This window comes from Oxyura jamaicensis, chromosome 3, assembly GCF_011077185.1.
Source record: "Oxyura jamaicensis isolate SHBP4307 breed ruddy duck chromosome 3, BPBGC_Ojam_1.0, whole genome shotgun sequence".
Taxonomy (NCBI): Eukaryota; Metazoa; Chordata; class Aves; order Anseriformes; family Anatidae; genus Oxyura; species Oxyura jamaicensis.
The window spans coordinates 39,961,429-39,977,682 of record NC_048895.1 but is presented as its reverse complement, the minus strand read 5'-3'; the positions used below and the strand labels follow the sequence as shown (position 1 = coordinate 39,977,682).

The 16,254-nt window shown below is 42.5% G+C and overlaps 1 protein-coding gene across 2 annotated transcripts in view; it reads right to left on the bottom strand.

The window, feature by feature from the left end:
• NID1 (nidogen 1) overlaps positions 1-3,539 on the bottom strand; it is a 44,324-nt gene extending 40,785 nt beyond the window's left edge. For both annotated transcript variants that reach the window (XM_035321443.1, XM_035321444.1), the window contains exon 1: positions 3,273-3,539. In XM_035321443.1, coding sequence (XP_035177334.1) covers positions 3,273-3,515 — 243 coding nt within the window. In that variant the 5' untranslated portion in view covers positions 3,516-3,539. The remainder of the gene's footprint in view (positions 1-3,272) is intronic.
• Positions 3,540-16,254: the final 12,715 nt, after the last annotated feature.

Genomic DNA, 16,254 nt, shown 5'->3' with positions numbered 1-16,254 from the left:
CAAGGCATTCCCTGTTCCCTGTGGTTTGACTGTTTACTCATCCTCAGTGGATCTCCTTCAAGTATTTGTTAAGTCTTCCCTTCAACATCTCTAAACTTTATGTATATGCAAAATCCTTTAAAAAGCAATCCCTGACTCATAACCTGAGGTCTCTCCTGTTTTTGTTTGTTTTCAGTCTAGCTCCCCACTTCATTTTATGGTTCCTAGTTTTTGCACTGGGACGTAGGACCAAATCCTACCCAGTCTCTCCCCTAGTTTAATTTCTCCTCCAGAATGAAGCTCCCTAGCCTAATCTGCTTGCTAAGACATTTTTGCAAGGAGACGCTCTCCATCTTTAAAGTACAAATTTAAGAGTCGAGTCAAAGTATTTCTCTTCCTTCTTGCTTATGGCTTTTGCACACAAGCGTTCCTACTCCCACTCTAAATCATCCTGTGAGAGATGACTTGTGTTCAAAATATTTCAAACAAATTCCACGCTCTTCGTCAGATTTGGTGTGTGCAGACTAGAAGCCTGCATGGTCCCCCATGTATGGCAGAGATTAAAATACCAACGTGAGAAAATACGATCAGAACTAGGTAATATTACAGAACAAAGTAGTGGCTAGAAGAAATGACCTAACATTTGGTCTTTCGCTTTTCATCCACTGGGGGATATGCATCTGACTGCTCATTTTATATCTTGCTAGGACTTAAACGCGACAAGTAATTTAATTAAGGGGATGCAGAAATGCCAGCCATTTTCATTTATGTTTGTAGTTCATAAACGAGACAGTTGGGTTATAAATATTAAGGGGCTGTTTGGTTGCTAGTACTCTATCACCAAGAAAACATTTGCAAACTATTAAGTGAAAATAAATACACCAACTGAGCACTTTGTGAAGAGATTTTAGTGTAGAGAAAGAACATCCATCGTTACTGAAAATGCTTGTAGTTTTCAGATTAAATAATACAATGTACATATGTAAACAGATAGCAAGTATCATGATTTAACTTTACCCTGTTCCTTTTAATCTCACACTGACAGCTTAAAATATAAACCCCAAAATACAGAGAAGTAACTCAGAGTAAGCACTGGGTTTTATTAAAGCATCATTCCTGTCAAATGGGAAAGGAAAAGAAGAAAAGCATCAGGTGGGCGTTGTCTAAAGACCAGCTGTACTGTACATCTTTCCTTTTAGGGTATAATTCTATTTAAATTGACAGGAACTAACACAGATATATTTTTAGCATGTCCAACTTCTGGATTACACACATAGTTAACATACATTCATAGTCTGTCACAGAACAAATCACACACACTCTGTTATGGTCCCATCTTGAAAAACTAAGTGAGGAGAAGGAGCTAAAAAAATAACTAACTGCTTCTACTGAGAGGAGGAAAAAAAAAAAAAAAAAAAAAAGATAATACAAATTAAAGTTTCAGGCAAATGAAGTATTTTTCCCTGGCCAGTTGCTAGGCATTTTAAGGACGTGAATATTTCTGAAGAAAATAAGAGTTTAACAATTGAATTTATTGGTGTAAGTGCCTGTTGACCTACAACAACACAGCTTTCTAATATAAAGATGAAAGATTATTAATTTAGTAAGCTAATAAAGTTTCCAGCTAAATTGCACCTATCTTGAGGTAACAGACTCTGATCCTTCCCCCAAATGAAGATGTCTCCACTCCTCTAACTTTTCCACAGCAGCAAGCTCCAGTGTAAACCGAAAAAGCCTTATAGTAGGGTCCCTAAAACAAATAGATCGGTATGGGCCACTGATACGTTCCAGCACTACAAACCTTGCATAGGAAAACACCTTATTTTCCTTGAAATGTCTTCTGAAGGTTATTGTATGTGACAGTCTACTGTTTGAAGTTGTATTAAATAAGATTCTCTCTCCTGGCTACGAAAAGAAAAAGTTGCTAGGGATTTTATGACAAGTTGATAATCAAGAATCATTCCTCAAGAGTCCTTGCCTTCTCTTTCTTACGTAGACCTAACTCAAACAACTCCGCTTACCAACTACGGGAAAAAGAGAGAGAAAACCCACATAAATTTTCAACTGATTGTTGATGAAACTTGCAAAAATCATGTGCTCAAAAATTAAGAGTAGGCTTGTTCCATACTCCTGACAAACCTTACAGAAATACATATTTCATCACAACACAAAATCTGATGCAGAAATTATTTTATGTGCTGTATATATGTAATATATTTTGATACCATGTGTTAATTTAAAAGCTTGGTAATATTTACTGCCCACTAGAAATACCTGAGTAAATTCTGCTTACCAAATAACATCACAGGGCTTGTAAGGACTCACTGCCAACATACAATAAATGGGTACCTTAAGAAGGGGCATTTAAGACAGCTCAGTACATTTCTTTAATGTGAATACTTCTTCTTTCCCGACCCCCATACACTCTGTGCCGTGCTTCTGTTTCACAATACTTGTGACAGACTAAGTGCAACACAAAAGCCTCTCGGTATTAGGTAAACAGACATAAAATACCATTCATTACCAGACGTGGCCCATCTGAGAATTGCCTTTCCTCACTAACCGGGCTGCAGGAGCCCTAGGATTGATTCTGGAAGTGCCTCTACATTGTCCCAGGCCAGAACTAGCCCTGAATCACTGTGGTTCTATGGCATGGGCCAGTCCCGAGAGCGCTAAGCTGGAGAAATCTTGTAGTACTATCCAACCTACTGTCCCCTTCTGTCCCTTATCGGGTACGTTACTCGCTATCTCGCCCCTCAGCGCCTGGACACACAGCCGCTATCTGGCAAGGCTACGTCTGTGCCTCTAAATGGGCATTTCTGACTTGGGCTGGCTGATCAGTGACCAAGCACAGAACACGAGACAATGACCGAAAGGCTCAAACCGACGGCTGGGCTCCGCTCCCTACCGGTGAATTACCTCTGCCTGCCTCTTCACAACGCCCACTTCCTCACGTAGGCATCCCTCGGTATTGGGGTTTCTGATGCGATTTCGGGACTTATCTAGGCAAGGGCGGTGCGGACAACGAGGAGCACGGCTTCGGCGGTGCCACGATTCAGCGCTCCCCAGCACGGGGGAACTCCACTCTGCACACCTGCAGCCGCAGCCCGAAAGGCGCTACAAGGTGCGAAGCTTTCCAAGCATCTCCGCCAACATCCGCCCCAGCAGCCACCCCCTCAGCCTCCCGGCGTTACAGCGCGTTGATTCCTCTGCCCAGAGGGCTGGGTTTCAACCTAAAAATCTAAAACCCGCCGCTGCCCCGCCGCAGGGCTCTCCCAACACCCCGCACTCACGTGTAGGGAGCGCACGGCCGCCCCGTAGAAGCGCAGCGCCCTGCGCAGCTCCAGCGCCGCCGAGCGAGAGTCGTCGCCGTGCTCCAGCGCCGCGTCGCCGTGCCCCGGGCCGTGAGGCAGCAGCAGCGGCTCGGGATGGGGCTGGGGCTGCAGCGCCGGGGCGGGAAGGACCGGGGCGGGCAGCGCCATGGCCGCGGCCAGGGCCAGCAGCGCCCAGGGCGGGCAGCGCGGCGCGGCGCCCATGGCTGGCGGCGGCGGGGGAGGCAGCAGCGGCCCGGACCCGCCGCTATAAGCGCGGGCAGCGGGCGGGCGGGGCGGGGGGCAGGGGGCGGGCTGAGGCGGGGAGCCGCCGAGAGGTTGTGTGAGGAGGGGACGGTGGAAGCCCTGTGTGAAGGCAGCTCGACGCCGGGTGGGTATCGGCAGGGAATAATAACGGTGATAATAAAGAAATGCGCCCAAACGTCTTTTGTAAAGTAATTCTGTCAACGCTAGAGCGGCACCGATTGTAAAGCAAAGCTCACAGAACAGCCTGAAAAAGGAACTTCACTGATGATGAGGTGCATAGAAATCTATACACATCTTTGAATCTACACATCTTCTATACACATCTTTAAATCTTCAAATAAATCCTTAAATCTTGTCCAGAGAAGTGTACAGATTTCCACAGAATGTCTATAGCAGAGAATCGCCTGAGGGGCGGCAGCTGAAACCCTACTCATGCTTTTTACACAACTTCTTACTTGTCTCTAAACACCTGATCCTTCCAGTTCTCTCCTTTTCCCCCATCAGTCTCATCCAATTTCTCCCGTTTTCCTAGAATCTCACAGGTAACGTGTTTGGTAAGAAAGTACCCTTCTGCATTTGGCAAGTTGCAGGAGCACATGACGCTCAGGGAAGTCGTATAACCATGCCTTCCTAAAAGGGGGAAATTCATTTGGGTATGTAATGAACATTATTATCATTAGCAACCCTGTCCACCCGATTTCTACATTTCAGCGAAAGCAGCCACTGAGACACACGTAGCCCGGAGGTCTGGGAAGAGAAGCCCTCCTTCCGCACAACCCAGCTCACTTTGTACTTTCACCCGCACCTTCTCCCTCCCTGTATTTTCGCAGCCCATTAAACAGTAACAGCTCCTTGCCCATGCTAAGTGTGCACTCTCAAATACGATGGAATGTCTTTACCAAAAATCACCCTTTCTTTCTAACCTCCTCTATTCAGCATAAGACTACTTTCTAACCCTACAGAAGCTAAGGACAAGGTGTGTTTGTGGAACACAGCTCCATAGCAAAGAGAAAACCTAAATCAAACCCCCAAACACCCCCAGAACCCCATATATACACTCACAACATAAAAACATCATTTCTGTTAGGTTTGAAGTTTTCCATAGCCACATTCTTCAACATAAAAGTCAACTTGAGTCAGAGGGAGATAAAAGCATATATATGAAAAAAAAAAAAAAAAATCTGAGGATAACAATTTCCTGCCAGATCTCTATGATTTCCTAGTATTATGTCCAGAATTTGGAAGATGAGGACCACTGGGAAGCCAGAAACTTCTTGTAGTAAATCTGAAATTGATTTGAAGGCTGGAGAGCTAAACGTATACATCTGGATATTTAAAACAGAGTAATAGCAATGTTATGGTAAATCCACTGTCCATGAGTCAGTACGCTGTGATTGTTTAGTCTGTTTTGGGGTTAAGAGGATTGCGGTGTTTCTGTTGAATAAGTTTACCTTGTATGTTGCTCCCACGGTGATGAGTAATGAGAACTGTTAGTTCTCAGACCAATAAAAACCTTTTATTTAAGCTGTCTTTCCTAGCATCCTCAGTCATGACCTGAAAAAGGAATGGAGAAGCATGTTTACATATGTTGTAATTACTTGTGAGATATTAATTTCTAATGCCAAGAAGAATGGAGAATGCAAAATACTTTAGCATGATTTTAGATGGGAACAAATATATTCAGAGGCAAACTGGAGTAATACCAGCTATCTCCAGGATATCACCATGCAAAATCTTCCAAACATCGCTATTAAATGCCAAGCACATTGCATTTTCAATGGATAACAAACCAGACATGGCAGCAGTTTACAAAGCAATGTGGCCCCCAGAGATCAAGTACAAGACAAGAGCAGGTTTTACTGAGTTACTAGGACTTAAGTGACCTTTTCTACAGGGAGGTGATGACACTGCTTTTCCAGAGGTTGCTTGCCAGATCAGAGATCTCACGAAAAGTGCACTACGGGAGAGCTCTGAGCGAGACATTTAAAAAGATCAGAGGACCGGAGGGAGCAGCATACAAAGCATTATTAAAGAACTGAACTGTGCACTTGCCTAAATGATAACGGGGAGGAGATCTGATTTCCATCTGCCATCAAAGATCTGAAGTGTCTTCCATTCAAGTATCTGAAGGGTGCTACCAAACAGAGGGAGGAATTGGATCAGTGTGTTTAAGGATTAGAATGACTAAAAGACACCACAAAACCAATTGGCAGAAAATGTTTCCTTACCATGGGGTCCATTTTTGGAAAAAAAACAGAGCTTATACATTGTGAAAGCAGAATGACAGAAAGCTTTAAATAGTCCTATTCCAGATTGATTGGATTACTGTAAGGAATAATTCTGTATTTGATCCTGGGACAAGATAGCCCCACAGATTTTTTACCTGAGTATTGATGTTGATACGGTACTGAAATAGCTCACAGGTATGCACACACCTATATCTGAAAATTTCCACTGCTAACATGTGAGGAGATACAGAAATGAGGACTGCAGATTTTATTTTTTTTTAATTATTATTTTTTTTTGCAATTCGCCTGACCATCCCAACCTTCTCCCCAGGTTCTTTGAATAGAAAAGGGGAGCTGGAGGGTCCCCTTTGCTGTCTTGATTGGAAGAAGGAAAGTAGTGACCTGGGCTGCTCATGATGACCTTCAGCTGTCCAAAGATGAGGAAGCATTCCAGCAGATGCATCATCAAAAGACAGAGTAACCATGTGGTAATAAGCTGGGAATAACTCAGCATTTGGGATAATGACAGGAAAGAAGAGGACTGAGGTCTGCTGAGAAGGAACATTTTTTGAGAGAGAAGGTCATGGGAATCAGAGTGTCACAAGTAAAGGCGAAGCCTGCAGGAAGATCGTGGAGTGAGCATCATGAATTTCAGTCACTCCATCCTGGCACTTAATGTTTGCTGTTCAGTGGAGTGGAACATTAAGAGATTCCCTCTAAATGAGCCTATATCATTATGGAGGTCACAAGATTTAGGAACAATTTCCAGATAGGGTATTTTGCAGCAGAACTCTACAGAAGGAGACTGATTTTGAAGCAGTGTTAGATGATCTTGAGAAGTGATGAACGTGGCAGGCCCTCTGCATCAATGCAGGGTACAAAAGACTGTGAACTGCCTTCTGTTTCTCTCACATGGAGATCTTACAGGGCAACAGAAGGACAGCTTCCTTGGGAATTCATATCCTGTTCTGGAGAACAGCTGGGCAGCAATGGGGATGTGCAACAGTGGGCCAGTGACCTGGTCATTACAGGAGAGAGAGACTGCTGGGGTGTAATGGTAGGCAGCAGTAACACTGGGCACTGTCTGCAGCAGGGCATGAAGCAAGGGAGAAGTAGCTCTCAGCCACTTTGTGAGTCCGCTGCTTGGAGAGACTGCTTACATTTCTAGGGTTACCTCCTTCCACTTGTATGTCTTATTAGTCTTAGAACTGATATCTATATCAAAGAGGGACAGAAAAAAAATATCATGGAGGAAGTTACGCAGAGATGTTACTTACACAGATGCAGGAACGCTTTCCTTCATCCTGGTCTGTAACCTAGGAAAAACAAGGTGGAAAATGGAACAGAAAAATACCAGTGTCACAGAAGTAGCTATGTAAAAATAACAGCCTCACAGTTCTCCCATTTGTCATGTAGCCACATGAAAAATATCACACTTTATCATTTTGTTTTTGATATTTTATCAAAAAATCCTTCTTACAGCCTAGAGCATCAAGTCTCTAATGAATGGAGTTTCTAATCCAGGAAGAATACTACAACTTCTTTGCAGTGATACAGTTGGAATAGAGAAAGCAGGTACATAGTTGGTCCTCTATTTAAATTTTGAGCACAGCACTAACTATTCCGAGTCTCACCATTTTGTTGTTATCTAAGTGTTAGCTTTGTGCAAGAAAAGTCTCCAGACAGACACGAGGAACCGACTTCAAACTTGTAAAAACACACAGGAGATGGGAAGACAAAAGATATGACCAGTTCCTCGGGTAAGTAAAATAAATAAATAAATATATTGTTACAATATAAAGGAACATTGTTTTTAAACAATGGGAACAGAATATGGAAAAGTGATTTGACTGGGACAGGAAGACAGATATGGAAAAGGTATTCTTTATCTCCTGTCTACTCTGAGACTTAAGACATAGCTACTCTGCCTCACTTATGTCTTACTGTGTCAGACTTCAGAGCAGAGAGAGCAAACATGGGGAAAATACATCCTGTAGCCTGGTGATGAGATGGCATTTAATGCATTTCTTGCTAAACCACCACTTCGGATTAAACACACACCCAAACCAATTTAGCATTGCTAAATTTTGCTTTATTTTTACTTGGACATCCAGAATTTCACTGCAGTAAATATGAATTTCGGTTGTACATGGGATACAAAAAAGGTGTTGCTTTAAGCCCCTGCAGGAAAGCCTCTAGATTGCAATCAAGAAGGAAAGAGGGGGCTAGTGGTAGCTAGTGGTAGCTAGAAATTCAGTTACAAATGATTAGTATAGAAGCTCAGCCTTAACTTTTCCATGAACATTGAAAAGGGCTAATAACATCTGAAACTCTGGCACAGAGTTTCCCGTGACAGCCAAGCTATTATCTCACACCCTGCTCTTTGTGTCTGTAAAGCATCCAGCCTCACCGAGCCTGGCCATGCCTAGACCCTCTGCCTCTGAGGAAACACAATTTGTAGCAATTACAATTAGAAAAAAAAAAAAAAAAAGTACATGATTTCTCAGGTGAGTCTAAACAACCATGACAAGTTAACGAGGACACTCAATACATTTTAACCAGATGATCTCTTTTAGAAGGAAAAGGACTTATTTTGGAAACTGATTTTTTGAAGTGGAATCCATTGCATAAGCCAGTGAAACTCACCAAGGAGAGCATATTACCTTAGGTAGCTGTGAATAAAACAGTGAAATCAACTTTCACAACGGGTAAATGATGCTGTGGTGCAGCAGAGGCCAGTCATTTTCATCACGGTTTTTTACAACAGGACCGGAGAAGGGAAAAATATTAAAGTTAGCACCTATTCTTATTAATTAAAATTAGATTGTGGTTCATCCTTACATGTAGAATCGTTGTGAAAGCCCTGCACAGATGAAAAACAGAAGTTCCCTAATTAAGCAAATGCTTGGCCAGACTGAACACTAGGGATTAATATTTCTTCAAATGAGGTTGCTTGTAAGTTCAAGAATTTACTATGCATTTTTAACCTGAAAGCCTGGTTTTTCTGCTTGTAGATAAAATGTTTAAAATCAGTTGGACATAATGCCTATAGTAGGCTGTAATATGCCACACATTTGTAATGCTGAAAGAGTATTTTTCTCTGTCTCTCACTCTTTTTTTTTTTTAAAAAAAAACTGCATAAAGCCTGTGAATTATCCTCTGGCCTGAAACAGTCCAGATCCAAAAACCAGGAGTAATTCCATGCATTGCAGCTGACCTAAGGACTTACACTGCTGTTCACTTGGAATCTGCAGACTAATATAAACAGTAGCCCACTCATTTCTTCCCAAACAGAGTTGAGTGTTTTAGCCTAGGATGTACCACTAGCTTTGTCGTAGAGCAACAATAAAACATGAGGATCTGCGCTAAAGCAACTCCGCACAGAAACAATCATGTTGCCCCTGGGAAAAGAGGCAGTATGTGCAAGCTCTAGGGTTGATGCAATAACTTATTCAATGGAGGAGTGACAGGATAGGAGCAAAAGCAGGAACTCTTTTTTTTTTTTTTTTTTTTTTCCTCTGCAAGAGGCTGATGAGAACAGACCCTGTGTGTAGTCTATGCTCCCAATTAAAAGACAGGGTGTGATCCCTAAGGCCACATAGCAAGGGCTGGATTGTGTCCAGACTGCTAACCCCGAGATCTCAGTGACCGTGTCCACGCGACTTAGCGTTTGGCCCGTGAGCTCTGCTGAGTTACTGTAGCCCTAGGAAACAACAAATATTTTTTGGCATTTTTTTTCCAGTACACGCTGTCAAAGATAAAGAGAACAATTATACACCAGTGGTTTAGTTACAGCACGAAACTGAGGGTAAGCCACATGAGGGGATGTGAAGGTATTTGAAACTGCAAAGCCTTTGGGTTAGCTTTGGAAGATTGCTTGGGGCCAAGAACAAAGCCTGGTCTTGGCTTGTGTGTGACTGCCTTTTGAGTGTGGTCCCTGGAGCAAACTGTCCCCAGGCTGCTCCTGTGCTTTGTCTGGGAAAGAGCCACTTGGAGCAGGCAGGAAATCAGCTAACATTTAAGCAGTTTGGACACTCACAGGCCCAGAGATCCTGGACCCCTCTCGTTTAGCACTAAAGATGTACCTGTGTATCTGGAGCCTCCTTCTCAGAGGCATATTTTAAGTTTTCCTAGAGGCAGCAAAAAAAAAAAAAAAAAAAAAAAAGTTATACTTGCAAAAGAAAAGGTTACCAAGACCTTTTTCAAGTAATTAATTAATTAATTGGTTTTCTTGCTCAGGATTGGACTTCCATCTAAGCAATTTTAGTCTTGTCTTCTCTCCTTTTTAACACCCTGTGAGCTCTCTGAACCTACTGTAACATTCTCCTCCTTCACCTACTCTCCACAAGAGCCTTCAGCTCTGTACCGGTAGGTTTTTCTTAGTTTCCTTCCTCGTCTTTTTCCAGAACAGGCTTTTATTAACCTTTTGGGATCGTAGAGCTGACCCGCTTTATGGCTCATTGACCAGTTCTCATTCCTCGAGTTCTTTCTCAGAGAAACTCATGTCTGTTTCCCTTTAATTGCAAAATCTTTTACGATTCTCTCAAACTTCCTGCATGAAAAATATTTGAATGTTTTCCAGCGTCACAGATCGTTCAAACCCCACTTTTGCCAGCATGGGTAATTCTTGGTTACAAGTAAGGGCACTAAACTAAAGGAAGTGACTTAGGAAGGAAAAGGTATTATCTAAAATAAAATGAACTAAATCTGGCTCTTAATTCTCTAGTTTCTCATTAAATACAACAATTTTTGTAAATGCATCAAAGGTGTTTAATGTGCTTGTCTCTTAAAACGATGAACCAGTCCAGCAATCCCACCCATCTCTGGAACACAACATGGGACTGCCATTGAGAGACCCATGTGGACACAGCTTAAACACTGTGAAAATATTTGGAAACACAATTACTGGAAACAAACAATGTGGAAGAAATGTGTATAAGAGTAGGCACAGATTTTAATAAAAAGACTGATTTTTGTGGATGTACTGATATTTACATTTCATCATCTGAGCAGAGATTCTAAGTAGTGAAGAATGAGCCACAGCCTTTGAACAAACAAGCGCATTGTGAGGGAAATCTGAGGGAAATCTGCTGCCCTCTGCTTCTTCCATGTTAGTGAATACAATTCAGTCATTTAAGTACGCAGCACAGGACTTTGCCCCATCCAAAACGTACGTATTTTCTGCAGCTTATTCCCTGCAGCAGCACTAAAGTACAAAGCAGATTTTCACCCAGCAATCACGGTGTCGACAGCACTCCTCATTACTACTTACTACTGCGTCAAGTCTCAAAACCTCTCCTGCTGACTTCAGGAACGTTATTATTCCGCTTCACAAACAGAGAAAGCAGCAAAGGAATACAGTTTGTCCACCTGGCAAATCAGAAGACAGGCAGGAAACTCAGCGGAGATTTCCTGACAACCAGAAGAAGCAGCTTTCTGAAGTGGAGCAGATTGTGTTTCTTCTCAGGACAAATGCCAGTTTCAACTAATAATAGTCTCTGTGGGTATCCAGAGAGTGAAGTTTTGTAGTTATTCTTAATGCTCAGGAGCTCCTGGAAAGCTCACCAATTTCAGATATTCAAGGGGCTACCACATGGCAGAAATGGACAGAAAATCTCAAGTAAAATTTAGAGTCAGTTTTTTACGGTGAATATGTAATGAAGGATCCTCTTGGTGTCAGTCACATTCAGCCTTACTGGAGGGGTGTACGACTGATAAATTACAGCTCAGTAAGCACAGGGAGACACAAAGCTTTTGCAATAGTTTCCATGTTGTGTAGTGGAGGAATTAAAAGGTTGGTCTTAAATATCTACAAGCTGTTTCTGATCTCCATAAATTGTGACATAACTTTGAAAACAGGAAATATGCTTCAGAGTAACGTAAAACAAGCAGGCTGATTTAACACAACAGCAGCAGCAAATCACCCCTGACAGCACAGTATTTTTCAAATACCCATCTGTCCACAGACAGCAAAGTACAAAGATAGCAGCGTTAGATTAGAGACAAACTTCTGCTCAGAACAATTCTCTCCTGAGTAACACCTCACCTTTAAAGTCTCCACAACATCAGGCCCATTTTAGATGGCAAACTATGACCAAAATTAACCTTGTTGTCTTGTTTGCTAATGCTCATTTTCACATACTTGCCAGCATGCCCTACACATTTCACGTATCTAAGTGTTCTCAAAAACTTGGAAGCATTCCTGCTTGAGCATTTGCAAACTCAGGGCTTATATTTAGCCTTATATGTGCTGAGAATTTAAGTACGTTACCCTTACTATTTCACTGCCACCTACTCTGATAACTTTTTCTCTTTACTAAGATTTTTCAGCATTTCCTAGAGTGTTTTCTCAATTCCTGACTTAAACTGAAATCCCACCAATTTTGTCAGCCTTGTCTAAGGACAGGACCTTTGCCATTTCCAAAGAGCCCATTTTTACAGAACGTGTTTTTCCCCTCTGGTACCAGATATAACCAGCTGTTGCATGCATTGCTTCACCAGAGTAGCTGAGCTGTTTCTCCCAGCATGTGAACCAGCTGCTTTCAGCTGCCGCTAGCTGTGCTGGAGCCAGACCCAGAGCTGAGAAGAGGAAGCCTGCTGGACTTCCACTGGCCTGAGCAACCTCACTCCTTACTTTGAGGAGGATGTCTTTTTTCAATTAAGAAGCAACAAACCAGGGTAGGGACAGAGTGGATTTCGAAGAGGAGTCAAATGAGGATGGAGTAGGAAGGTGGGAAAGAGAACCTGAGCCTTTTGGGTCAGAGGATACAAAGATAAAACCTGACACTGCCAGGGTTTGTGCATGCGTATTATACCATTCACTTTAAGAAGGCTGATCCCATACCAACAGCAAGCAGAAGAAAAAAGCATGGGCTATCCAATCCTGAAGACAAACAATCAAGAGGTGGAGTGCTCCTAAATAATGCATACACTCCCAGCCCTACCAAACGAAACCCAAGGTTTGCTGATCCTGCTGGTCTTCACACCCCGCACAAAAACAAACAGATCTCTTCTTTGACTGAAGATCTCACTTATCTCCAGTAAAGCTCAGCTAAGAAGAGTGAATTCTCAAAATGAGTGTCTGCTGGGCATGAAGGAAGAAACGCTGCCACTCTGTAATAAGCACAGATGTTTGAAAAAGGAAAAGAACAGGCATCCTTGCCTCCCTAGGCACAAGAAGGGCACCGGTGCTGGTCCAAGGAGCAGATCATATAATTTCATTTATTTTCCTTCTGTCTTCAGACACCGTTCAGTGAGTGTTAAACAGTTCCTGGCATTGCAGGGTTTTTCTTTAGGATATCTGGCAAACTGAAGATATAGTGAAGCAGATGCTGAGGGCTCCAGAAGGTTCTTCCCTGACAGAGGTCCAACATCTGTGAAGTCAACCAAGAAATGCTCCAAGCATATGCTATTCAATATGCACAGGCTACAATATGTGATACTTTCAATACTGTATACCTTGCAACCTCCGAAAGGTGACTTTTCAAAGTTAGCACCAGGATTGCTTGAAAGCAGTCCAGCAGCTACAACTACCACGAGGGAAGCAAAAGCTCCCGACAAAAGATGTATCTATGCAGCCAGCACTCATGGTAAAGGAGGTAAACCCCTGTTGTGCAGCTCTGCAGAGATGCTTCAAAACAGAAACAGAGCTCAGACAAATGCAAACTGCTAGCGTGACAGACTGAGTCCAGTGGTCAACGAAAACCTCTCTGCTGTAGTTTCAAGCCTTATGCTTTGAAAGGGAGACAAACAACTGACTTCTACCACGCGGCTTCTTGATACTGAAAACTCTTTCTCAACGGCCCCATGTCCTAGACGCAGATGCTCAGCTTGCTGGGATGAGCTTAGCCTCCAAATCTGTACAGGGTGCTTGAGAGCACTGACCCCATCTTGTCACGATATTTGCTGTGCGTAGCAGCTGTATCCAGGCTCGTGTCCTCCATAAAGGCCTCCAGGACTGCCTGAGCTTCCTAGTACATGACACGAGATTCCTTCTGCACTGCCCCAGCAAGCCCTGCAGCAGGTGGCTGACTCACTTATCTTCCCACTGCTGTTTTGCAGAATCTTTTGGTGGCACTTGGCACCCGCTGCCTGAGCCCACGGCCACCCTTTCTGTCTCCAGGCCAGCACTCAGGCTACCCTGCAGCAAGGTGCTAGCAGGAGCGCTGGCAACACACTACTGCAGCAGGACCGCGGTTACTTAGCTCAGCTCCACGCTCACAACAAAGAAAGCCGTTCCCTTCCTGCTCCATCCCACTTTCAGGCTGGAGATGGTGCTCACTGCCACCCGTTAGTCGTTACTTGGCAGGCTGGCGAGGCTGTGGTGGGTGGGAATTTGCACGATCCATGCTGGAAGAAGAAGGGCAAGACCTCACACCAGCACCCCGCCTGTCCCCGCACAACGCTGCTCTCAGCTCCATGCAGGATAGAGAAGTAGCAGCAGCACCCTCAGCTGGTCCCTGCCATAAAAGCACCTGCAGAAAGCAGGCTCATGGAAGCTGCTGCTAGACCTGTTATGTTAAATCTTGAGACGTGTAGCTTTTTTACTAAACACAGCAATCATTCATTTCCTTTGTAAGCGGCTGCAGCTGCCTCCGGTCACTATACACATACGTCATTTAAAGGCAGGAGCAGTGATGTGAAAGCTCGAGCACAGAATGAGCACATAATTACAGTGTTAATAAGTACAGATGATGCTTCCATATATGGAAAGGTGAATTTCCCAAAGAGGTAAATATTAACTAGTACTTTAATTACAAGACCAACTTTATTTGGGAGATTGTAATGAAAAGTTAAAGTACAGGTATTAGCATCTTTTTTCTCCAAGTTTTCTGACCGATGGATATGTGTTAAATTCAAGTAAAACCAGAACAATCTAAGCGACTTCTCTCCTCATTGTGCACAAGGAAGACAGTTTGCAGATTTTTTCTTTCATTTGATCCATAAGTAAATAGTGAGTCTTGGTGATTAAGCACACTGTAATATGTTTCTTTGCAGATTTCACTGAATTATTGATCTAAAAACTTTATTTGCTGTAGCTACGGAAAATCTTTAGTCATATGGTGGTAGACAATAATAAAGACACATGCAGATATGGAAAAAAAAAGTCAGGAAACCTCTGCTGCTTTGTGTATTCTTAGAAGAGCCATGTAATAGTAAATGCCTACCCAAGCCTATATATATTGCCAAGTTTGGAAAAAATGTAGTAGGAAGGATGTGAAAAGATGTCACTAGGTTCTTATTTGATACATATCATTCCACTCTCAGAGCATCTTTTAGGAATAAAGGTGTTTGTCTTCCAAAGAGGATACTTGTCAGCAGATAAACAAAAGGTCTTTATCAGAAATAAATGTCTACCTAAACTAGTTCCTGATCTGACTACATATTTAATAAGTATTTTCTTCTCAAAAAATCAATACTTAGCATTACATATGTAATGCACACCTGATGTCAGCAACCCGTGGAACAACTGCAGACAAGCAGTCCAATATGACTATCCCAGCAAGCTGTATCAGTTAGCTAAAGTCACTTTTGATTTTAGCTTTGTCAATTATCCCACTGACAAAGGACTCTTTAATGCATTTCTCTCATTTACATTGGCAAACAAGGGGATGCATATCTCAAAATGTTTCATACAGATGCATCAGAATTAAATTTGGCTATTCATTTTCTTTCATTAAGGTATTTAGATTTTTTAAATATATTTTTCTATTCATTAATCAAATGTCCGCGCTACATTTGCCTGAGATTTAGTCCTTTTCTTTTTAATCTGAGCCATCAACACATGAAAAATAAATCAAAAGATATAAGCTCTGATGAAACATCCTCTGCGTGGCATAGTTAAGAGGAAACACAGCTGCATACAGGAACACATCTCTTAAAATGTTTTAACAGCAAAAATGATTGATGCCTTCTTACTGCATGCTGTCCGTTCTATAAGAGGATTGGAAATCTGCCCTTGTATTATACTGGATTTTGCTCCAAAATAAACTACAACCAGCACAGCTGGAGGTGATACAAGTACATCCAGCATAAATACCTACTCCCTGCCCTCCATCCCAGCTGTTCAATCATTCTGTCCTCTCTCCATTCACAGCATGTATGTAGCACTGGACTGCTCCTACCCTCTCTCTGCAAAGCTCACAAGCTCTCCTCATCCTGTGCTTACTAAAATCCTCTTGATGCTCAGGCCAAGAATCCCAAACAGCCTGTAGTTACAAAGGCCTGATGTGCCCTTATGCAAATGCTTATTTTACCAAACCCCAATTCTTATAATATCTTACACCCTACAAGCAGCCACATTACTTTGAAACAACCCAGAACACTTGCACTCTCCACTCTGTCCTCTGAATGAAGCAAGGATTTTGGGGGAAAGAATCGCTAAAAAACAATGAAAAACACTTGCAAAGGGGTTCAACTGAAGTCTGCAGTGACAACCTTAATTACACTCTTTCCTAAATTTTAAACAG